The sequence below is a fragment of the Lissotriton vulgaris genome, chromosome 9, assembly GCF_964263255.1.
Source record: "Lissotriton vulgaris chromosome 9, aLisVul1.2, whole genome shotgun sequence".
Classification (NCBI taxonomy): domain Eukaryota; kingdom Metazoa; phylum Chordata; class Amphibia; order Caudata; family Salamandridae; genus Lissotriton; species Lissotriton vulgaris.
This window is the reverse complement of record NC_141697.1, coordinates 895603831-895628276: the sequence shown is the minus strand read 5'-3', so window position 1 is coordinate 895628276 and position 24446 is coordinate 895603831. Positions and strand designations below refer to the sequence as shown.

General features: G+C 42.4%; 1 protein-coding gene across 2 annotated transcripts in view; it reads right to left on the bottom strand.

Moving 5' to 3' along the window:
- The window catches only part of LOC147692459 (mitogen-activated protein kinase kinase kinase kinase 5-like), a 742536-nt gene that overhangs the window by 86899 nt on the left and 631191 nt on the right, over window positions 1-24446 (bottom strand). For both annotated transcript variants that reach the window (XM_086938659.1, XM_086938658.1), the window contains exons 27-28: window positions 12595-12772; window positions 5494-5562 (exon numbers count right to left, since the gene is read on the bottom strand). In XM_086938659.1, coding sequence (XP_086794785.1) covers window positions 5494-5562; window positions 12595-12772 — 247 coding nt within the window. The remainder of the gene's footprint in view (window positions 1-5493; window positions 5563-12594; window positions 12773-24446) is intronic.

Below are 24446 nucleotides of genomic sequence, written 5' to 3'. Positions count from 1 at the left end.
GGACTGGACCAGACAGCCAGCACACTAGAGGGCTGGTAGGTTTCAGGGGGTACCACTAAGGTAACCTCTGGGTGCATGTATTAATAAATCCATCACTAAAATCAGTGTGGGTTTATTATTACCAGGTGTTCTCTACTAAACATCATAGGTTTCAGTGAAGCCATGATATAGCTGGGGAACTCATTTCGACTAGTGCCCTGTACATACCTTAAGCCGGCTTCCCTGCTCACTTATTATGTCTAGTAATAGAACTAGACATCATAGGAGCATATCTGCTCATGCACATAAGTCCTCACATAAAATATAATGGACCCTGCCTTAGGACTCAAAGGGCTGCTGTAGGGGTAACTTACATATATTAGATGCAGTGACTTTGGCATGGCGAACAGAAGAGTGTCATGTCATGTCATGTTTTCACTCATGGTTTGCACCATGTCACCAAAGCCTGCAATGGTCCTTAGCCGATTGTAGCACAATTAGAAAACACCTTATTTTGGGGAAGGAGTATTGGCATTGAGATCTGTTTAGCAGGCTTCAGTGCACTGTCAGAGTCAAATATCAGTATCTAGTAGCTTAAAAGGGAGGAAAAAGTAGGGGGATAAGTACAACTACAACAAAAGCCTAGTTTACTACACACCTCCCCTCTCCAGCCGACAGGCCAGGAGACTCAGTCACAACCTGGGAGAGTCTTCCTCGCTAGACGAGGAGGAGAGTAAGGGAACAGGCTGCATTGATGCAGGGCCTACTCGACCTCATATCCTTCTGTATAGGTCACTGCATCTGGGCAGCTAAGCTAGCCCAACAGTAACAGGACCCATTTTTAACTGCACTAGATCTGTTTGACTTTTCCTCCTTTCCTTGGGGATAGAGGTAGCTACTTCTGCTAACTCTATCTAAGCCAGGGCAACCCTTAGCTTACGCAAAGTGATTATCCACAACTAGAGTAACCTCACCATGACTAGCAGAGTCAGGGGGCCTAACTTGCTATTTGACATGGGGTCAGATCACCATGCCAAGGACAGTGCCGCCATAAAGGCTAAAACCCAGCATAGGCTGCTGACAACTGTCAGTACTCAGAACCCCACCTTTAGCTCTCCACTGACAGGTGGATGGGCTAACAAATAGGTTTCTTTGGGCTAAGGGGGTCTTGCTGCTGTTTTGGAGTGGGGGGCTTCCACTCTCTCGTCTGTCAGCTGCAGGGCCACATCCTTCTGCTGAACAGTTGCCTGCCTAGTCAGGACTTCTTGTGGGGCAGGTAGGGCTTCACCAGTGCCAACAGTGGACTCCTCTCCAGCAAGAGAAGGATCTGGAACTTTGGCTAAAAGTTGCCCTCCTTTCCTACACATTTTTCTCCTTCTCTTTCTTTGGGACTTACTAGTACTAACAGTAGGTCAGCACCACCAGAATCCTTGGGAGAGGACTGGCACTGGACCAATACCTGTTTTGGGCTCTGCCTACCCCCTGGAAGGTCATTTTCAAGTAGACAATGGGGAGGTCTGAACTGACTACCACACTGTTCCAACTAAGAGACCCGTCTATGTTTAGGGGCACTAAAGCCATAGGCCTAACAGTCACTGTGCCTGGGACAGCCCTTACTTTGGCAGTCTCTTCTTGTAACTACTGGGTTGAGGATATCAGCTTGCCATGCACAATGGTGTGACTGGCATAGGCACCCCTCAGGGCAGTGATTGGAATTCCATTTACCTCTATGGGATGGAAGTGCCTACTTCCCTCTGGAATTACCTACTCACCTTCTGGCCCAGTTTCCCAGTTAAAAGCTATAAGGATTTCCTCATCTGAGGAGTAATTCCCAAAGGCTACACTCACAACCCCAGTGCATATCTTTTTCTTGGGACAAGCTGAATCCCCTCTTACAATCAAAGCAGAGCCCACAGTCCATGAATTTTGTTTTAGCTAAAGATCCCCACTACTCTGTTTACCACTAGAGGTGGGGTGGGATGTACTATCCATCTTTTTATGGGCCTGAGTCTCTGAAGGTGTTTCCTTGGAGGACTTACCACCTACTTCCTTCTGTGGCCCTGCACCCCCATTCTTGGAATTTCCCCCTCATGCGTTTTGGGAATCCAACACTAGAGTGCTTAAAATCCCTATCACCTTATTTTCCAAACTCTTATAGTTGGGAATAATGGAGGAGGAAGGCTTCTAAAAAGTGCTAGGTCGTACTTGCCTCAGCTCTCTATTATCAGAACATGACGCTGCAAAACACTGGACATCTCTAACGACACGATCAGCAGGATAAATGCTTCAAGGGATGGATACAGGCACTATTATGAAGAGGTAGATATATTTAGCGAGAGGCTGACCTCACAAACTTAAGATATGAGACCCTTGGACACCTTATTTTTGTATATGTACTTGAATCACATACGTACTATAATAGAAATGTTTACTTGTTTATCTATGTTCCTGAGAATGTGGAAGTGCCTTATATTCTATGCTGACCCAGTTATTATATTGTTTAATATAGAAATACCAATAAAAAGAGTTACATAAAAAAGAATACAAAGTGGCTGTTTTCCATGATGGCACCCATTTTACCACCGATATGTGTACACATGTCCCTTAGAATCTGTTATCACCTTGCCAAGGATTTCAATTTTTATAGGCATGCATTTTGATAATTTCCAGTATGTATTTTTGTTATATCCAGTGCTTTGTTTTTCCTTAAAGATGTATTATTGATTATGCTTGGTTCTTAGGATTTTCAAATGATATATTTTAAATTTGAAATTTTCTCTGCCCCCACCCCAGGGGAAGGTCCCCACATGATCTGAAACCCATTGGGACAAGGGGAAATATGTTAAAAGAAAGCTCAAATTAACAAATTGAAAGACAGAATATTAAATAGTAAACGAATATGCACCCCAAATCCTGCCATTATGATGAATTTGAATTAAATAACGTGTCATTTTAACGAATCAAAGGAAGAATGTCATTTACATTGAATTGCAAATAGAAGAAAGTATGAGGTTCTCATTGACAAGAGATAAAAATGAAAAAATTATTTTACCTATTGAAGGTTGTCGATGAAGGAACTCTTAGAGAGAATAAAGTTTTAAGCTTGCATGAGAGTACATTTTATGTTTACTTTGTCGTATATAGGATACACTACAAACTAAATTGCTTCTCAGTGCTGATGCAGCAGGAAGCAAGTAGCAGGAGTCTTAGCACATCATTACTAACTGATCACAAGATAATATAAGCAAAGAATTACTAAGCAAGCAGCATAGAGCTCATAAGATTTAACAGTCAGATAACAAGAGCAGGGAGGGCGACTCTGAAAGGGGTAGGAATCAAAAGGTCAGATGGAGTGGAGAGGGTTGAGTTTTAAGGGCTGCTCCTAAGTGTATCAATGTTGGGGTTTGCACATTATTAGGGAGAGCTCATTCCTCAGTCATAGGGGAGAGTAATGGAGAAAAGGCTCCCTTCACAGGCTTTTCACTTGCTTTTATGGATGTTGAGAAGGCTTATTGAGAGCAGATAAGAGGGTATAAGATGCATGGTATCATGCATTTTGCTTTGTAGGCCTTTGAAGATGGTGACAATGAGACAGGCATAGTACTCTCAAGTGTAATATGATATTAAATGGTAAACAGTAGAATGTTTTAAGATTTGTTGTGACTGGTTGTATTTTCTACAGGCCGAAGATGAGAAGAGTCACTTTGCTTGATCTTCTCTGTATTCTGTGGATGTGGTTGTCAGGTAGGCTTGCATCAATGTATTGACATAGGCAATGTTTGTTGAAGACACATATGACGAAAGGACAGTTTTGGAGAGGAATACAAGGAATCATTGACCTTGAGCTAGTAGTGGGGCCAATTAGTGTCTGCTGCTATCTGTGTGGCGAACCGAAGCGAGCAATCAAGATTACTCTTCAGTTTCTAACCACATACTCTAGAAGAGGCGATTAGAGGGTAGAATCAGGACTAGAACTACAGTCCATCACACTAAGGCAGATCTGTACCATTCATGATTTCCTGTCTTTCAGGACTTCAGATACATATTTGATGCTGGAGTCTGTTACTTGGTTGTTGTCCATGTATTAATAGAAACCCCTGTGGTGTTATCTTTGAAGGTCCCTTGAATGTTTCATGGAAATGCCAAAGAGCGTTAGGGATAGTGAGATCCTTATAAGACTCTACAAGTAACTGGTTTGGTTTAGATTTATACTTTGACCAATCTAACACCAGGAACCAGCAGCGGACAGAGTGAGGCTATCTGCTAAAGCTTTGAGGTGGCATGTAATGTATGTTGTGATGTAATGTGTCAAATGCTGCCAAAAGGACAAGAGGTAACAACAAAGGGAAGGAGTCGTTCTTCTCTGGATCAAATATGCAATCTCAGAGTAGAGTGAAGGTTGCTTCAGTACCGTGGACCAAGCAGTATCACCAGGACTTGCATTACTTTAGGGCTCAGGTAGTCTAAGTGTGATGTAGCTGAACATATCAAAACATATATAATGCCCATGGGATCCAGGTGGTGTTTACTTAGCTGCACTCTTGTTTTAGGGTATAGGGTAAGCGGCTGTACAAGGAACAGTTTTGAAGTCTGCATTTGCCTTTCGGGTGTGGGCAGGAGGTTACATTTGTCTACACAGGTTGTTTCTGTAATGGAATGGGAGTGGGAGTTAAGGAAAGCCATTACAAGGTGAGTTTTTGAATGGGGGGGACACAGGATGTTTCTTTCATCAAAAGGGGATACAAATCTGGATTGTTAGTCTGTTGCACAAATAGGTCACAGTAAGCTGGGCTGAACTCCAGGGTGATATAACAAAAGTATGTATTTCTGAGAAATCCTTAGCTTATCCATAGGAATGAGGGCCAAGAAGAGAGGTCCTCAACAGGTAAAAGTACATGCAATACATGTTTAGCAATACCAAAATGTTAAAAAATAAGTAGGTTAAAATTCCTAAACCAATCTAGTTATAAAGAAAACGATCAAGCTAAAACGCATACCTACTTGGTTCATTAACTATGCAGTGTTCCGAAAATAAAAGTTAAACCTTTTTTCCCAGGACCTCAGTTGTAAACAGAAAAATACAGAAATCCAGAGAACAAATATTAACATTCAAGTTTCTACAAACATAACAATATTGTTATGCTCTTAAATGGTATCAGTCCTACTCTAATCCAGTCATAATAAGGTTGGTAACACTGACCAAGATAGCAGTATTTATGTAACTATATTGCTTTTTTATATAACTTAAATTATTGTTTAGGTGAACAAGTGTTATTTTAGTATGCATCCTTGATTTTCTTTGTTGGAGTGGAAGCCAAGAGTGGATGTTACTCCTAGTGATGCAGATGGACATAGCTTTAAAATGAGACATGTGTTGAACCCTAGATAGACTGGTACTCTGTATAACTCTTGTAGTCACATTCTCGCAAGCGTGTCAACATAGTGCAACAACGCAAAGTATGTGAACTGGGAAGGAGGACAAAATATTCTCGAAGAACGTTCTTTTTTACTTACGATCCATCAGAACCAGTACTGTGTCATTCTCCAACTGGGTCACTTGCACTGGAACTGACAAAGAACTTGCTTGAAAGAGAAAACAGGAAATTAGAATACATTTGTGATAGGCAACAAGAGGACACATGGGGGCATATGATCAAGAACGGCGTTAAGATTATTGCCGCTTTAGCGGCAGGAAACTGCCACTAAAGCGGCGATAATGGGCTTGATAATATGCCCTTGTAAATTCCCATGGAAGCCCATGTTCACACCAGAACATGGGCTTCTATGGGAATTCACAAGGGCATATTATCAAGCCCATTATCGCTGCGTTAGCTGCAGTTTCCTGCCGCTAAAGTGGCGATAATTTTAACACCGTTCTTGATAATATGCCCCATGATTCGATGCACACATGGTTGCCCACTTGCATCATGTGTTCATTCACAGATTTCTCATGAATGGAAAGGCCTGACAGGCACATAACTGCTGTACTACAGTTGTACAAGAAATACATTCATAAAACAACTTGTCGAAATCCAACACACTAAGATGTTTCCATATCTGGTGTCCTGCAGACACACGGATGCTTTGCTGAACCTTCCATTGGTGTCACTGAGGGCACAGGAACTTTCTAATGAGTTAAATATTTTGGGATCATAGGCCTCATTTAGGGTTTCCTGGGGCGGGAACTCCACCTTGAATTGTCAGAACGCCCTGTCCCACCAAACTTGTAGTTCAATGGCCTCATTCAGATGTGGGGGAACCATAGGGCTGCAGAGTGTGGTCATTTAACTGTGCCTACAGTGCATCCTCCTTGCCAGCTAATGCACTGAAGGCATAGAGATCCCCATCAACCTGAAGGGATCTCTAAATTTGGGCTAGAAAGCTAAATGTTGTAGGTGTACTGTGTTCTTTCAATCAGTGAGAGTGTCAGTTTGTTCTATCTTGGCCAACCCTTAAATCCCCCTAGTATATATATTCACATTTATTAACACAGCGTTAAAACTTGGCAAGAAGCTAATGATATAATGTATTACGGTTAGATCAAAATAACTATGTACAGTTTCATTTGAAATGTTAGGTTCAACTATTTAATGTCCATGAGATTCCTCAGAACATTGCCTCTTGTCACCAGTTTTATGCTTTTTTCCAATTTTGAAAGTCATTTTACTTGACATTTCTTGTTTGCACCCAGTTTAATAATTTTTTCTTTTTTTTCATGTTTTTCAACTCTTTTGGTCTGCAAGCCTGGAATTTTATCTATCAAGTCTGAACATCACAATAGTTACAATAGAGATAGTGGTTCCCTGGGAGGAAGCTCTGAGTCTTGGCTTCCTAGCTAAAATTATGTCCATAATAGTGAAAATTTAAAAACTGCTATTTACTTACTTTACATATATACACAACATAAACGGTATACCAAGTAGGTGCTCCAAAAACGGCACAATGATGGTGATTTGGGCATGAAGTGAACAGATGTGCGCAATTATACATATATATGTATTATTGTTGAAACATAAACTCAAGATTAAGGTAGATATTAATGATGCTGACTCATGTTCATCTTGGAAGGTCGAACATGAGGAAATAGGTAAAGCTGCAGAGTACATCTTTACCTACTGTTGCTCTTTGACTTTCCAAGATGATCAGAAGTCAGCATAATTTATACATATAATTTGGTTACTATCTAGGACCATTCTGCACACTACTAAGGTAGTAATATGTATTACACATGATGATTGTCACACACATCCCTTGGTTTTGTGAATATTTTATTTGAGAGGGACCAGTGAATTATTTTGTAAATTTGTTGCTTGCAGATTTGACAGTTTAGTGAAATACTTGTGCCAAGAGGCATTTCCTTGTGCATGTGACCCATGGTGAGAGGTAAGAATGGATTTGATGCACTACTAGAGAGCGTATTCTTCATTTGGACGGTCGCCATTGGGTAACTATTGTCATTTGATACTTCTAGGCAGCTGCCTGTATTGTACGGATGAAGACCCTTCTGAAAAGTATATGTCTAGGGGTCGAAACGTCGACACATATATATATGTTGACTTTCACAGATGTTTACTGTGCTAATTTAGGCTTGTACTCTAATCTTGAGTTGATGGGTCTGATTCACAAAGGTAAACTTACATTTTTGTATAAGTTTACGATTTTGTTGTATTCACAAATTTATTTTATGATTAGTATCTGTACAACTGCGGAGTATCCACACATAAAAATATAGGACTTTCCTATCTTTTTATGTGCTGAGACTCTTGAGCTGTAAAGATACCACTCCTAACAGGGTTAGCAATTCCTCAGAGGGAATCATTGTCCCTATTGTAACTTATGTACTCAGGTTCCTAGGAATATGAGTTGACCCTGTATTTTGTCTGATGAAAATCAAAATATGGCCAACTGAATTACAAATGTGTATATTTCTGAAATCAGTTATAAGTGTGGGCCCTCATGAGAAAAACCAAGCAACACTGCAAACCGAGTAAATATGAGAGGTGAGGGTCACACTGTGCTATATGACAAACACACTGCAAGTATAGTTGAGCTACAATAATAGCAGTCTTCTGAAGTACATGGAATATTGATAGAGCTTAGTTTAAAAAATCAGTTTGAGAAACGTGACCATAACGTGACCATAATGATAATCTGAGATTGACTGAGTCATGCCCATGGTCACGTATAACATAATCTAGCAGAGAATTAGAGAAAGCGAGTGGTGGTAAAGTTACTTTAATACTTGGTATTGATCTTTAAACAGAGTACATGAAATTGTTGTCAATGGCAATGTGCCTCTAATTATTAGGAGAAGGATTATAATGAAAATGCAACAAGACTTTGGAGGAGAGGAAAGTAGAGGGATTAAGGGATTAGGGATTTTGGTCCAGTTTTATATTACTTGTTTGCATACAAGTTTGAACGAGGTCTGATTTCTAAAATCTAGCTGGCAGTCTGGCTGTACAGTAACTTGTGGTCTGAAGGGTTAAATTAGTTTCAAGGGCATCACATTAGTAAATTTAAGGCGCTGTTGGTTCAACCTCCATAAACAAGATTCTTCCCTGGCATACTGGTTCTTCAAAATTGTTCACCCTTTCTTCTGAAAATGTTGTCACCCTTCCATACGGGGCAGTACATTATTGTTCCTATGTTCTACTCTCCTGGTTGGAGCAAAAGCATGCCCTTACCTTTCATATTGATGGAATTAAGGAGTCACATTGTGAACATCAGCTGTTAGTTGGTTTCACCAGCGCAAAAAGAGTAAAGCAGTCCCCCATTGAACCTTATCCCAATCAATTGTCTTCTTTTATCAAACTGTGTTATGCATTGGCCAGAATTTGAACCTCCTGAAGACTTATGACTCATTCCACTAGTGTGAAGGCTGAAACATTTGCTCTAGCGTGGGGTATTGCCAGTGTAAACATCTGCTATGTTGCCACTATCCTTACTTTCAACAGGTACTACTGTACTGATTCTCAGGTCCACAGGGCAGGTAATTTTACCAGGTCAGTGTTGTAGTACTTCTTGACTTAAAGTCTACTTCTCAGATGCACCTCTTTGTAGGGGGCACTGTTTTTTATCTATTCTCATGATTAGAAATTGTGTATAGAAGGATCCATCAGAGGAATACTTTGAATATTTAGGAAATGCTCACACTGGTGGACATTATATCTACTTGCAGTTTCCTCAATGCCACCCACCTCCCTGTTCTGTAGAGTGGATTTTTAGATATAATCAAGTTCCAAATTAGGGGGCATTGTTTTCATATTGATTCACAAGATGAGAATCTGAGACTAGAACTATCCTTCAGAAGAATATGTTGAATACTTAGGTAACGTTAGCACTGGTGAACTCTCTATCTACTTACAGGTTCTCCGATGCGGCCCACCTCCCTGCACTGTGGAGTGGATTTTTAGATATAATCGAGTTCGAAATTAGATTTGCTCACTGACAGTAATCGTGTCAATCTTATCAGTCATGTTCTGTGCTTGACAGCGTGCCAAAAATTGAGAAAAAAACCTTGACATCCAATGGAGGATTCAGGACATAAGGAACATACAGGTAAATAGAGCTTCCACCAGAAAAAGTTTTACTGAATATAACATATATATATATAGTTAGTGAGGTAACTATAACTCACGGCCCGCAATCCACTCCATACGACCTCACATATTACATCACTGATGACACGGTCAGTAACATTACTGAAGACATGGTCAGTGACATCACCGATGACATCTTGAAATTACATCACTGATGACATAATCCGGTGACTGGGACTGTTTTAAAAAAGTTACAAGTGTTAAATATATATACCAAGGGCTCTTGGTGAATCAGTGGGTATATGAGTGTTTATATGGATGATTCAGTAGGGGTGTGACTGACTGTATAAGTGAGTGGTGAGGTGTCTCAGTGAATGTATGGGTGAGTGACTGGTTGTGTGAATGTCTGAATCTATCAGTTGGTGTCTAAGTGGATGTATGGGTGTGTGAGTGAGTACGTGAGTTCCTATATGGGTATGAGATTATTTGTCTGAGTACGCCTATGGGTATCTGAGTGTTTGAGTGGGTCGTTGATGAGTAAGTAGGTGACTCAGTGGCTGTATAGGTTAGTAGGTGCCTGTGTGTGGGACTGTATAAGTGAGTGTGTGTGTGTATGGCTGTGTCGGTGAGTGAGTGCATGTCTCATTGGTATATGGGTGAGTAACTGGGTATGTGAAAGGAAGTGTAGGTGAGTGATGGGGTATATGATTGACTGGGTGAGTGAGTGAATGTGAGAATGGTTGTATGGGTGAGTGTGTGCTGGTGTCAGTGACTCTATAGGTGAGTAATTATGCGTTAGAATCTGTGGGCCCGATTCACAGAACTAACTTAAAACAAAATCCTAACCTTACTACCATTTTGGTATTCACAGAATGCACTTACTCATTTCGGTATTCACAGAAGCTAGTAGGACTCCTAAATGCCTTCTGTGAATACCGAAAGTCTTAAAGTTAGGATTTTTCTCAGTTTAGGAGTGGTAAAGTTAGGACTCCTAACATTAGGACTCCTAAATGTCTTCTGTGAATACCGAAAGTCTTAAAGTTAGGATTGTTCTCAGTTTAGGAGTAGTAAAGTTAGGACTCCTAAATTTAGGACTCCTAAAATCCAGTGTAAATTAAGCCCTGGGGAGTTAATGGTCCTCGGGGCTATGGGGGCCACTCGACCTCCGTATTTAATTAAAAAAACTTACCCAGGGAGGTGGTGGTCCCCAGGGCTGCATAGGGGGGCTGGAGCCTCCCAAGCATTTTCATTTTATTTAGCCATGGGGAGGTGGTGGTCTCCGGGAATACGTGGGCAGGGCCAGAGCATTTTTATTAAATTTAGCCCAGGGGAGGTGGCGGTCCCTGGTCCTGCGTGGGGAGGTCATAAGGGCCCCCCTTCATTTATTTCAATTGCCCCGGAGAGGTGTTAGTCCCAGGGGCTGCGGGGGGACCTTGTGGCCCCCCACATTACTGTCATATTTAGCCCTGTGTATGTGGCAGTCTCCAGTGCAGCGAGGGAGCTGCGAGGTTCCCCCGCTAATAATGATGTGGCTGCCCCAGGGAGGTGGGTGTCCCTGAGGCTTTGAAAAGCCCAAGGAGGGGGGCCCTGTGCGCCTCCCTGCCATATATACACATGCCCATGGGATCTGTCCCACCCAGTTGCTGATTTAAAAAATGCTTGGGGGACTGCTCTTCGTTTTTTTTTACATTTCAGTGGAAGTCACGGATCTAGTGCGAGAAAATTTAAAAACAAATGCTGTTTGTGCCCTAGGGGGTCCCTGTGGGACCCTCACTAAAGGCATAGGGAACCAGGGTGTTTCTACCCTTCCCCTTTTCTTTAAAAAAAAAGTTTTTCTTTTGACTTGATTCAACCCAGTCACAAGATGGCTGCCAACGCTTCCTGGTTTGAAGTGTTGGCAGCCAATCAGATCTCAAGCACAAGATCAGAGGGGTCACGGATCCTCTGCTGCTTCGGTTGTATATCTTAAGAATCTTTACATTTCTCAGCAGCTGCTGAACAATTTACACCATTTAACGGAAAGGACATTTTCTGGATCAAGAGCTACCTTTCTGCCAAATTTGGTGTAATTCCGTTCAGCAGTTAAGGCTGTAGCTGTGACTAAAGTTTCCTATGGAAATCAATAAGGAGAAAACAAGTTTTGGGACACTCCTTTTCTCACCCCCGCTTGAAGGTTCATCAAAAGACGTAAAAGTTATTGGCAAATGAAAAAACGCTCTTCTTATGGAAAATACATCCTAACTATAACTACCTACTGTCGATCGCCAATAGGTAATATATATATATATATATATATACATATGTATATATATATTTTTTTTTTACACTGACGAAGCCTGCAAAGGCGAAACGCGTCTGTAAGGGGTGAGGGGGGTTTGGTGTTATTAAATTCATGAAACGGATACCAGTGTGCCAGCCAATCTTTTTTCTGAAAACCGGTATTGGGAAACAGAAACGTGCAGTAATATATATATATATATATATATATATATATATATACTAACTGAGTGGGGGCTTGGAAGTGTGCGAGCTGAAATGGACCCAAACTACCAGCATGCAGTGAGAGGCACCGACCGGATCCTGCAGTCCGTTTTTTGTGGCCGCACAATAGCATCCAATAGGATCAAGACACTGGACTTTCAAAAGACCCTCACCAGTGAACCCTGTCACACTTAACTGGCACTGAAGAGGCAATCCAAGCCGAAACGCGTCTGCCAGAGGGACAGTGATGGCGACGGACCATTATCAGTAATATGCCCTGAAGGTGATAATAAAGCTTACCTGAAGTATCGTCAAGCATGTGTCAGCCCGTTTTGAACGGAAGCGGGATTGGTGGAATATATATATATATATATATATATATATATATATATATATATATATATATATATATATATATATATATATATATATATATATATATATATATATATATATATATATATATATATATATATATTGTACTTTGTACAAGCATGCAATAACATTTGTGCACCGACTACCATTTATGTCTCAGGCACAGCATGAACTACCACACTCAAAGATTCATGACCACAATCTAGTGTGCTCTTACCGTCTGGCCTGTCAGTGAACCATGATGTTAAGGAATTGAGGTTGATTGTTTCGAATTGGACCATTTGGTCGCCAGAGAGTCCTTTGCTGACCCCGATGCAAATGACTGGATATTCTTCACCGGGCATGATGAACATTTCAAACATTTGCAAGGTTCTGGGCAGAGGAAAGTCAAAGCACTAAAGAGAAAAGCAAACCACATCAACATTGACAACATAAAATAAAAGCAACAACAATTCTTCCTACAAAACTAAAAACTGGATTTTGCTCTCCACCCTGCTCACTGCTGTACTTTAGTTAATGACATTGTCAGAGTCTGATGAGAAAAGTATACTAAGGATAGGAGTGGTCTACAGCCATTCCTGAGATTTCAATCCAGAATAGCTTCTTTGGATGCGATATGGTTGGTATTTGAGCTCTCCTTATGGTGACTGTACAAACTCTATTAAGGTTACAAGAGGGGTGAAGCAGGGATACATTTTAGCATCTTTTCAATTTTTATTTTATATAAAGCTCTTGAGTCCTCTTTAGGTCAAGTTCAAGTTCAAGTTCAGGAATTTATATAGCGCACTACTCACCCAGAGGGTCTCAAGGTGCTTGGGGAGGGGGTTATTATTTATCGAATAGCCAGGTTTTAAGTTCTTTTCTGAAGGAGATATGGTTCTGTGTGAGGCGGAGGTGAGTGGGGAGTGAGTTCCAGGTCTTGGCCGCCAAGTAGGAGAAGGATCTACCTCCCATGGTGGATCTTTGGATACGTGGCACTGCGGCTAGGGCTTGATTGGAGGATCTTAGTTGGCGGGAGGGTGTGTAGAAGGACAGTCGGGTGTTGAGGCATTCGGGTCCGAGTTTGTAGAGTAAGCACCAGTACGCATGAGCAGTCTTCAAAACCTGTTGTATTCAATAAAACCACTTTTTTCCCTTCCTGCTGCTTACTATTGGCTCTTTCCTCCGTTGCTCTTCTTTCCTGCCTCGAAAGTCATTCACACAGCGATACATCACTTCCGGTCAAGGCTAAGGAGCACCGGCCAAGAATGGCCTCCTTACACTTAGGGGCTCATTACGATGTCAGGAGTAAAGCCTCTGCTCAACACTGAATCGGAATCGGGACCGACCGAATCGCGGTCTGCGGTACCGCCTGCCCGATTACGATACAACCAAACTGTTTGGTCGGATTCCCAGTGTTCCATATGGGCACCCCATTGTGCCAGCCACACAGTGCAGGGTTATATAGGGGGGTCCCTTGGGTACCCCCTCGGCTGCAGGAAGAAGGGGGTCCTTCTAGGGGTCCACAAAGTCACTTTCCAACAGCCGTATCATGTCGGAATGTTGTGAAGCATTTTAGAATCAAGGGTAATTTAAATATTCATGCCCTTATATAGGTACAATTCACATTGCCCTTATATAGGCATAGAAATCCTGCCCATATTTAGACATAACCCATTCAGTCCAAATACAGCCATGGCTACTTCCACTAGTTCCAAAAAGCCAGAAAAATATCTTGGAAAACTCGGCTTCAGCAGTCAGGGACATCCCCTTACTTGAATATTGATTTGTCCTAGAAATTATGTCGTTTTCAAAGAACTACCATTCCCTTGGGGTTCTTTAGTGACGTTATTATGTCCGACTTTACGTCAAACAAGGCACCTTCAAGGTATAAATAGGCCTACACTTGCCCTAGCAAATACACAGTGGTTCAGAGCAGCTAGAATATCTACTTGCCCGACGCAGCTCGCTACAGCAAGTGCCGAAGGAAGCCGACCCTCCAGCTGGTGCACTGACAGAGAGGCTGCCTTTCTCTCGCTGAGAATCCAGCTCCAGTGTTTCCAAGCTCCCCTCGCGGGGTGTTGGGAAATCGAGTCCCGAGTCAGAGATACCAGACCTCCTTCATTCTAAAACCAAGGTACGGAGCTGAGTAGACCCTAAGAGAAATCTTGGTTAGATTCTTGGCAAAGAAAATTAAACCTATGCTACACCTCACTTACTTCTTCCCTCATACTAGACTTAGGTTAGGTACATCGGAGTAGGCGTATTTTAGAAGCACCACTTGAGTACTTTTAGCCTTTGTTATTTCTGTATGTATTTTTCTATGGTCTAGGAACCATACAATGCTTCTAGAGTATTATTTTATAATACTCTTCTTACTGTATTGCATTATACTTTGCAACCAGTATTACGATTGTAGCAGTTCACTTTGCTTGCTTGAGAAAGAAGATTGTTCAATAAATCCTTTTATTGAAAAAGCCCATCTCTCTATTTCTCTGCTCTTCTGATGAAACAAAGCATACACGATTACTGAGTAAAATATCTATCTATTGTTTCCACGACTCTGAAGATCAGTTTTATTCTTGGGGAAACAAAGTTGTCATGTTTATGCGGTTGTCAGAAACTAATCCATTCTTGTGTATCCGAGAACGTTTCTAGTGACCTCTGAGCTAGCTGGCACTCACAATTAAGTCTAATATATTCAATAGAGACCTAGTCGACCTAAGTCAAATCTATAGGATATATTATTCCAATGCGCAGAGCCTATTGGCAATATAGGAACTACACTACATGGCGCCCAACGTTTGCTAAGGCACTAATTTAACGCTAGATACTAGAGTATCACAGAGACCCCTTTTTCCCGTAAAATACTCCAATAGACGTCTGGAGTGGGTAAAAGGATAAAATATCCGCCATTACTTAGTAGGATGCAAATCCTATGTATTAGTTTTTGGTTTGATTCAACGTTGAAGGATACAGTGTTCCAAAATATTGTGTACCTTATCTTGGTTTCCTTGAAACTTGCTCTGCAAACTTTCAGTCAACAAAATGGCGGATGAGGATAATCCCGGGCCAGTGGACCTGCAGCGTCTACAGCCCGACCGGGTTTAGACGTTACAGGTTTCCAACAAAATGACCCGGATGCTATAATCATCCCGGAAAACCTACGATAAACCATCACAATAAAGCTTATAACACATGGCCTATCTCCTAGAGGTGGTAGGGTAATTTTTGTCATAGAGGCACACGAATATCGGCAGACAGAGGTATTCTATTCATGGATTGTCTTCCCTCAAGCAAATCCAGTAACACATGAGTTCCACTTCTACAAAGGAGAGGAACCTCCAACGGAATACACTCCTTTCGAGGACATTGAAATTCCACTAACTTACCAAGAGCATCAGCTCTGGTTTAAAGGCGCCCTACAACATCAAAATCACATTACCAGGCTTGGTCCACTAGGTAGACCAGGAGCAACATGGCCGGTACTAGCCAGCTATACACCACATCCTGATATTGAAGAAATGTCAAGTGAAGAACTATTAGTTCAACTAAAACAACTAATAAAAATACATAGACAATTGGTTCAATATGTCATGCGGACTCTAACAGTCCAACCTCCTATAAGGATTCCACAACAAACCCCTCACCAGGGGAACACAAATTAAATTACACCACAGACTATACAATCAGTCATTGGTAAATTGCCCGCAAAAAGGGAACACATTTTATTCTGCATAGCTCAAAAAATTACTCAAATCAAGGGAGTATTTCCTGAAAGTACACCTCTTGAGAAACACAGAATTTTAACAATCTGTTTACCAATGGGGATCGCACCACATCTGGAGGACTGCGACACTTGGGGTACAGTCTTTGCTGCAATCTACACAAAAACACATGGTGTTCTGTCTATGGCGGTGATACCAGACGTTCTGAAACAGATTCAAAATGAATACGGGGCAGAGCCTGCTTTAAATCTGGGTATGAAATTATTGAAAGATTTCAAACAGGCCTCAGCTATAATATTAGTTAATATTAAAGGTGAAGCAGCATCCGTGGCGATCCACCAAAAAATAAGAGAAATTGATAAAACTGAGCACCCATATGAACTGGCCCAAATAATTGACAAATCCTATGAAGAACTAGGAAGAGATAGTTTGGGTGGGAAACCAGTAAACCCCAACTAATAGAAAATCCTGAAAAAGTCTTTATTAAAAACACTCTCACTACTCCTAAAAAGAAGTGGGAAAATACTAAACAAACTTCTAATGAGAAGCGTCCTCAGTCCCGAGGAAAGGAGCCCTCTGAAAAGAGGTATAACCTCAGGAATAGGGATCATTTGAGAAAAGCTGATAGATATCAAGATACTGATACACGTTCCTCTCGTACCTTTCAGACTTCCTCACAGAAATTGGAAAGAAGAGGACGGTCAGAACACAAGACGATCAACACGTCCCAAAAAATAAGAAAACTCAATTCACCAAAAAGAAGGTAGCAGGTCTAAAAATCAGACATGCTTAGGATCCTGAGGACACAACTCAAGAACGGGGAGTGGGCCCAGACAATGGTGGACAGCGCAGCAGAGGTCACCATAGCTCGCAAGATCTTGAAGGATCATCTGGAGACAGTGGACTTGAATGAGTACATTCAAGTTGAAACAGCTGATACCAGGGTTAGTGTACCCCATTAGTTATATGAAGTAACACTCTGGATGGCGGGGGTCATAATTTAATTTAATTTAATTTAAAAAGTATTTGTTGAGCGCAACGTTCACCATGCGGTTTCTTGGCGCTATGGAGGCAAACTTTAGCAGTGACACAAACAAGACTAGAGATGACAGGGAGGGGAAGGAATTACATTGGGAAAGCTTGGGTAAAAAGAAGAGTCTTGAGCTCTTTTCGGAAGGCAGGGTAGCGAGTAGCCAAACGTAAATGGTCAGGAAGGGAGTTCCAAAAGGAGGGTGCCAAAACAGAAAAATTGGATCCACCCCATTTCTTACGTCTGTATCTGGGGACTTGTAGAAGTGATTGGGTAGATGACCGCAACTCGCAAACAGGGGTGTATTCTTTGAGTAAAGAAGAAATGAAGGCCGGAGCAGTCCCTTGGCGTGCCTGGAAGACCATGCAGCCAGTCTTAAATAAGGTTCGCTCCTTTACAGGCAGCCAGTGCAGTGCTTTCAGCAGGGGGGTGGAATGATGGAAACAAGAAAGTCCGTGGATCAATCTGGCCGCCTGGTTTTGAACCAGCTGGAGCTTCTGGAGACTGTAAGCCGGGATGCCGTTGTAGAGGGCATTGGCGTAGTCCAGCCGGGAAACAACCAGGGCGGACATGATTAACCTGAGGGCAGAAGGAGAAAAGAAACGGGAGACAGAGCGGATGGTGCGGAGAACAAGAAAGCAAGAAGATACGACAGAACTGATTTGTGAGTGGAGGTTGAGATGGTTATTGAGTTTGATACCCAGGGTTTTAACTGAGGAAGAGGGTGTGGGAGGGTGTCCCAAAGAGGAGGGCCAGAAGAGGGAGTTCCAGGGACTGGATGAACCACCTGTAAGGACCAACTCTGTTTTATCAGGATTCAACTTCAGATGATTGTGGTTCATCCAGTCCCTGATAAAAATCATAATAGACTGAAAGTTAGAGATAGAATGAGGAGAAGAGGAAAGGTTGAAGATAAGCTGGAGGTCATCTGCGTAGTTAAACACAGTGACCTCCAGCTGTTGAAGGGCAAAAATCAAAGGATAGATATAGAGATTGAATAGGAGGGGAGAAAGGGAAGAGCCCTGAGGGACACCACAAGTGAGTTGGAGTTGAGTGGCCGAGAAATCCCCCAGCCGAACCGCCTGGGTACGGTCCCTCAGGAAGGACGCTAACCACACCAGGGCTGGGCCCTCGACCCCCGCCGCTCCGACACGGGACAGTAGGATGGTATGGTCAACCGTGCCGAAGGCGGCGGAGAGGTCGAGGAGCACCAAGGCCTGGTTGTTGTCATGGTCCATGCCCTCCCTGAGATGGTTCAGGACCGACACCACGACGGACTCGGTGGAGTGCCTAGGCCGAAAGCCCGCCTGGCTGGACGCAAGGCCACCATTTGCTTCCACATGGGCACTGAGGACTGATGTAACGTGTCGCTCTAGTACCTTGCCCAGATAGGGCAGGAGGGAAATGGGGCGGTAGTTGGCTGGGATAGAAGGGTCCAGCCCAGGCTTCTTAAGAATAGGGACCACGGTGGCAGATTTCAAGGCTGGAATTACTACACCCTGAGTAAGCATGAGCGAATTTTGCGGATCTCGCGTTCGCGAATTTTGCGGATTTGCGGATTCGCAATCCGCAAAATCCGCGAATTCCCGCGAATTTGCGGATTTTTTTTTTTTTTGTGTTCGCCCGTGTTTCTGCCAGTTCGCGAGGGTTTTGTACACTTTCGCAAATTGCGAACTTACCTGTCGGGTCGCAAGTTTCGCGAACTTGTTGTTTCTACGTGTCCAGCCTGTTTGGGACACTCTTCTTCATCACTGCCACTCTCTGTCACCACTGCCACTCTCTGACTACTCATGCCACCCTCTGGCCCACCCATGCCACCCTCTGTTTCATCACCACACCCTCTGGTTGTCCAGTGTACATTATTTTCGGCAAAGCAAAGCACACCTTCCCTGCCTCAAGTGACCTGAATTAATTTGGGGCTGATTCATGTGTCACAGAATATTTTTTTAGCTGGCACCTGCTTCCTTAGTGCGCCCTGATTAGTGATCTTTTGCACTTGCTAAGTGCTTTCATTGTTGCAAAATTAGTTACAACACCTGCTCTGCCCCAACTGACAATAATGAATTAGGGGCTGATTAATGGATTTTAACTTCCAGCCTGGCTCCTGCTTGTCTCCCTTAGCTGTAATTCAGGACCTTTGTGGCATATGTGTAACTATTCTGAGGTTCACAGCAGGGTCACATACTAGTTTCAACTGGCAACTGAACTCTGGAGGGGCCCCTCAGGAAGCACTCCAGGAAATGGCTACTAATGATGAGCCTGAACTTTTGAACCTGGTAAGTAGTTACTTTCAGTTTTGCTAAAATCGTATTTCTGCAATTTTGCACTTATTCGCGGGGCGCGAACTCACGCGAACAGTGCGAGCAGTGCGAGCAAAATCCGCTGCTCGCGGATTTGCGGATTTTGCGGGAAATTCGCAAATCTCGCGGATTGCGGATTTCCCGAAAATCCGCAAAATCCGCGAGCGGAACGGATTTTCCGCCCACGCCTAACCCTGAGCCAGCGAGCTGTTAAGAAGGGATAAAGGTGGTTTGGGGCAGACCGAGTAGATTTGTTGGAGGATATAGGCAGGGCAGGTATCCGCCGGGGAACCAGATTTTATTTTGGGGAGTGTTGCAAGGAATGCCTCCTCAGTGAGCGGAGGGAAGGAGGAAAGAAAGCAATGAACAGTCGGAGGAGTGGGCTCCACAAAAGCGTGGGAAGGAGGTGGAATGTTAGCTCTGATATTAACAATTTTTTCCAAAAAATAGATGTTCAATGAATCGCAGAGGGACTGGGAAGGGGGAGGTTTGGGGGAAGCTCTGTCTGAATACGCCAGGTCCTGGACAATGGAGAAGATCTCCCTGGACTTGTTCTCTGCTGCCAATATTTTCGCTGAGAAATGAGCTGTTAACTCGGAAAATAAGAGCACTCTTTTGGGAGAAGCTCTCTAAGTGTTATGACATTCTTCCAGCTGAAAAAGACTGGCCACCAAAATTTGTCAGGGAGTGCCCACATGGCGAAGACATATTATGCCAGCTTTCTCGAATCATATTCCAATTAATTTAAAATACACCTATGCCAGAAAATGGGCAGTAGCCCAGGCTCCAGTATTATATAAAAATCATGCAGGATGGGATGAGGATTCTCCTCACCATAAAATCCAGTTAAAAACTCAACCAACTGCACAGAGGCAGTATCCAGTTAAGCAAGAAGCTAAAAGACAGGTCAGGGAGATCTTAGATCAACTTGAATACCAAGGGGTGATTGAAACATGCACCTCGTCAATGAACAATCCTTTGTTTCTTGTCTCTAAACCAGACAATACATATCGTCTAGTTCTGGATTACAGACATTTAAACTCTTGTTGCAAAACCTTTGCAGTACAAAATGCACACAGTGCAGCACTGATGAATGACATTGTGCGCGAAAAATATAACACCACATTAGATATTTCTAACGGTTTCTTCTGTCAAAACATTGCACCTGAAAGCAGGAACTTGACCGTTTTCTCAATTATGGGGACACAGCCTCACTTCAGTCGTCTCCCCCAGGGATTCAAGAATAGTCTGGGGTTATTTTCAGCCAGAGTAACAGAGTTACTACAAACGTATGACGATGAGGCATTATCTTATGTCGATGACATCTATCTTATAGACGATGATTTGGACAGGCACTTGAACAGAGTGAATACAATTTTACTTGGATTCGCCTCTGAAGGGTACAAATTCAACTTTAAGGAATCGAGATTTGCCCACCTCAACGTCCTTTTTCTGGGATACAAGTTATCAAGTGAAGGCAAAAGCCTGGCAGCCAACTTTTTAGAAAAGTGTGCGCTGCTCCAACCTCCAAAAACGCTGAAAAACTTACAGTAAATTCTAGGTTTCTTGAATTTCAGAAGAACATACATTCTAAATCATGCAGAAAGGGTTAAACCTCTCTGCGAATTAATCAAACCTGATTTTAAAACAACAAATTGGACTCAAAAACACACAGAAATTTTGCGTTCAGTGCAAACAGACTTGTTAGCTACATCACATTTACAGACACGCGTAAACGTATGCAACCTTGTAATCAGAATAATCCCAGGAATATGCGGATTTACGTACACAACCTTTAATGAAGGAGAAAAAGTACCAATTGCTTACAAATCACACTTGTACACACAAGCTGAAATGAAATTCACTTCAACAGAAAAAATTCTGAGAGCGGTTCAAACTGCTGTAACAAAAGAGAGAGCCCTCGCACAGAGTAAACGCATAATGGTCGTTACTCCTGTACCTGCCCTAGAGGCGGTAACAAAAGCGAGCATTCCAAATGCAAAAGCTTTACATCCAAGATGGATACAATGGGTTAACTCTCTTGCTGCAACAGACGTTGAATACGTTTTTGACCCCTACTTGAAAACTCAAGAATTTTTATAATACGAACAAGAATGTCCTCTGCCAACTGAGATTCTGCCTCTGGAACAGTACGAATGTATAATATATACAGACGGATCAGCAGAACCCGCAATTGGGGGTAAACAAGCTTATAGTGCCGCATGCGCGATTGTTAAAGGTCGCTGGCGCGATGGTAAATTCCGACCTATGGTCACGAAAACACAATCTCTCAGAGACTGTACAGCTCAGCGAGCTGAACTACAGGCTTTCAAGATGGCGCTTGAAAATACCGATCGCGGATTCCCCACACTCATAGTGTGCGATTCGTATTACTGCATCCAGTCTTACAATGAATACTTGCAGAAATGGGTTCAAAACGGTTTCAAAGATGCGAAAGGTGGCACAATCAAGCATAAGTTGCTTTGGGAACAAGTAGTTCAATTACAGAAAGAACTACAAAAGACTCACGTGATCCATACACTGAGTCATCAGCGTGATGGCGTTCACGTTGCAGGAAATTCATTGGCTGATGAAGCCGCAAAGGCAGCTGTGCAAACGGCTTCCGTAGCTGCAATCACTCGTTCAAAAACAAAAATAGACAGCAAAATAATGCAGACTGTCGCCGCTTCCAATAAAGACAGCGGTAAAACGTTACCAAAAGGCCTTCCACTCAAATACTAATATATAACTGATGCAAATAATGTTCCTTTTGCTCAAATCCCTGGAGTGGGGGATAGAGTAATTCCAAACATGGAACACAGATTAGTAGCACATGAAGGGTTCGCCTCTGCACACACAGGTGTTTCCGCTACAGAGTCATTATTAAAAAAAGATACTGGCGGCCGCGCATGAGGAAACAGACCAGAAACTATGTTTTGGAATGTGAAATCTGCCAGAAAATGAAAGTTTCAACAGTGAAATGCCCAGCACAGACGCCCCTTTTAATTTCAGATAAACCATTAGTATGTGTTTACCTGGACCACTGTGGTCCCTTACAAAGGGATGGTAACTACAAATAAATCATGGTCGCAGTGGATTCATGCTCAAGATTCATTTGGATGTGGCCTCAGCGCTCGGCTGACGCCCGAACTGTTATAAAAGATTTGCGAGTCTTTATTGGCACATACGCAATCGGCACGCTACATTCTGACCAGGGTCCTGCGTTTAGCTCCAAAGCTTACAAGTAGGCCATGGCCAATATGGGCGTTGCATTGCGGTATTCGAGTCCATTCCATCCTGAGGGAAATTTGGTTGTAAAAAGAAAAAACCGTGACATAAAGCAATCTATAACAGCTAGGGTACTAGGCTCGGTTGACGGGTGGGTCAAACATCTAATAGATGTCCAACGTAGTCTTAACAACCTCCCAAGAAATTCTCTGGGTGATATCACTCCATGTGAAATGCTTTTGGTACCAGAATGCTTGTCCAGGACCTCGATCGTCTCACTTCTGTGGTGGAACAAAAACCCTTTGATATCAAAGACCGTTTGGCTGTTTTGCAGGACATAAATGAGAAAAGAAGAAGTCAAAGCAACACAATACAGAAGCCAACGACCACTGAAGGAGAACCACCCGTCCCAGCAAGGCCTGTCTGGATTCCAAAGATTGGGGATCTGGTCAGAGAAAAGATCATGGATAAGAAGGAATTTGGGCCTTCTTACAGAAAACCAGTACCTGTACCAGCAATCCACGGATCAAGAACAGTGTTACTGACCCCCCTTGCTGGAAGAAAAGAGAACAGGTTTGTATCCATCGACCTGGACAAACCACATCATGTGGCTGATAATAAGTAGTAGGCCCAGTGGACTACAAAGATGTAGCAGAAGACCAAATCTTGCTACTATCCAAGAGGTTCAGACTGAGAGACTGATATCATTTGAAGACTCTACACCACAGAACAAAGGACTAAGCAATAAAGCTATGAAACTTGTGCCTCTTGAAACCCAAATTACAGTTCGTCAAGACACTCCCGTCTACAATGATGTAGCATCAGACTACACTAATATGACAAAGGATCCGGTAGCTCCAGTGATTTCAAGTAATCCTGATGCAATTCCTACAATTGACAGAACTGCCTCTGGCTATTTCATTAGCTTTGATACGTTTTCTAAGGATCCCAGTGAGCCTAAACGACGCCAGCAAATAAAACTTTAAAGATCATGTAACAGAACTCTTTCAGCAACTTGAAAAAACTTATCTGGTTTCACTATGTGTTGAACGTAGGATTGTGCTTGGCGTCCTTTTTCTCCTACTTTGGCTAATCATGGTATTAACTTTGGGGATGCTGATAAATGGAAAATATAGTAAAATGGACACAGCAAGTAAGAACATCAATTTGCTCTTGAAGACACACAAATCATCTCATCGTGAACAAAGAGACTTGACATCAGTAAACATCACAGCTGTTCCTATACCTGGTGGTATAGCATGGGATAGATTTGAATATGACATTTATGGTCCGGCAGAGCTGCTGAAGATTCCACATCAATTTAAGGTTTCCTTGAGTGACTTTGTTTCACAAAGCAAGTTTTCTGACGATTGGGACTTTGAGACTGTTAATAATATGATTTCAGATTTAGAGATGTCTGCTAAATTTACAAAACATGAATACTTAGAAGGTTCATCAGATTATGCACAAATATATTGTTATAATCAGTATGGTTATTTGCAAAAAAGCAAACCCTAGAAATGTTTATACTTTCAATCAATGGGAACATTGTCCAACGCCACCAAAAGGTAGCTCAGAAACATTCTATGAAAAATTCCATACTTCTCAGGTTTTAATACCACAAATCCAGAACATTTTACTTTAGAAATGTTAATAAGACAGGAATGAAAAGTATGTTGACCAATACAAAGCAAATTTATTGAGCAGCCTTTTATGCCCAGCTTTTCTCGTTAGGTTTCGACTTCTGGAGTGACAACATAGAAACAAAAACTGTCTGGGGCTCAAAAGACTGGAAAGTGCAGGG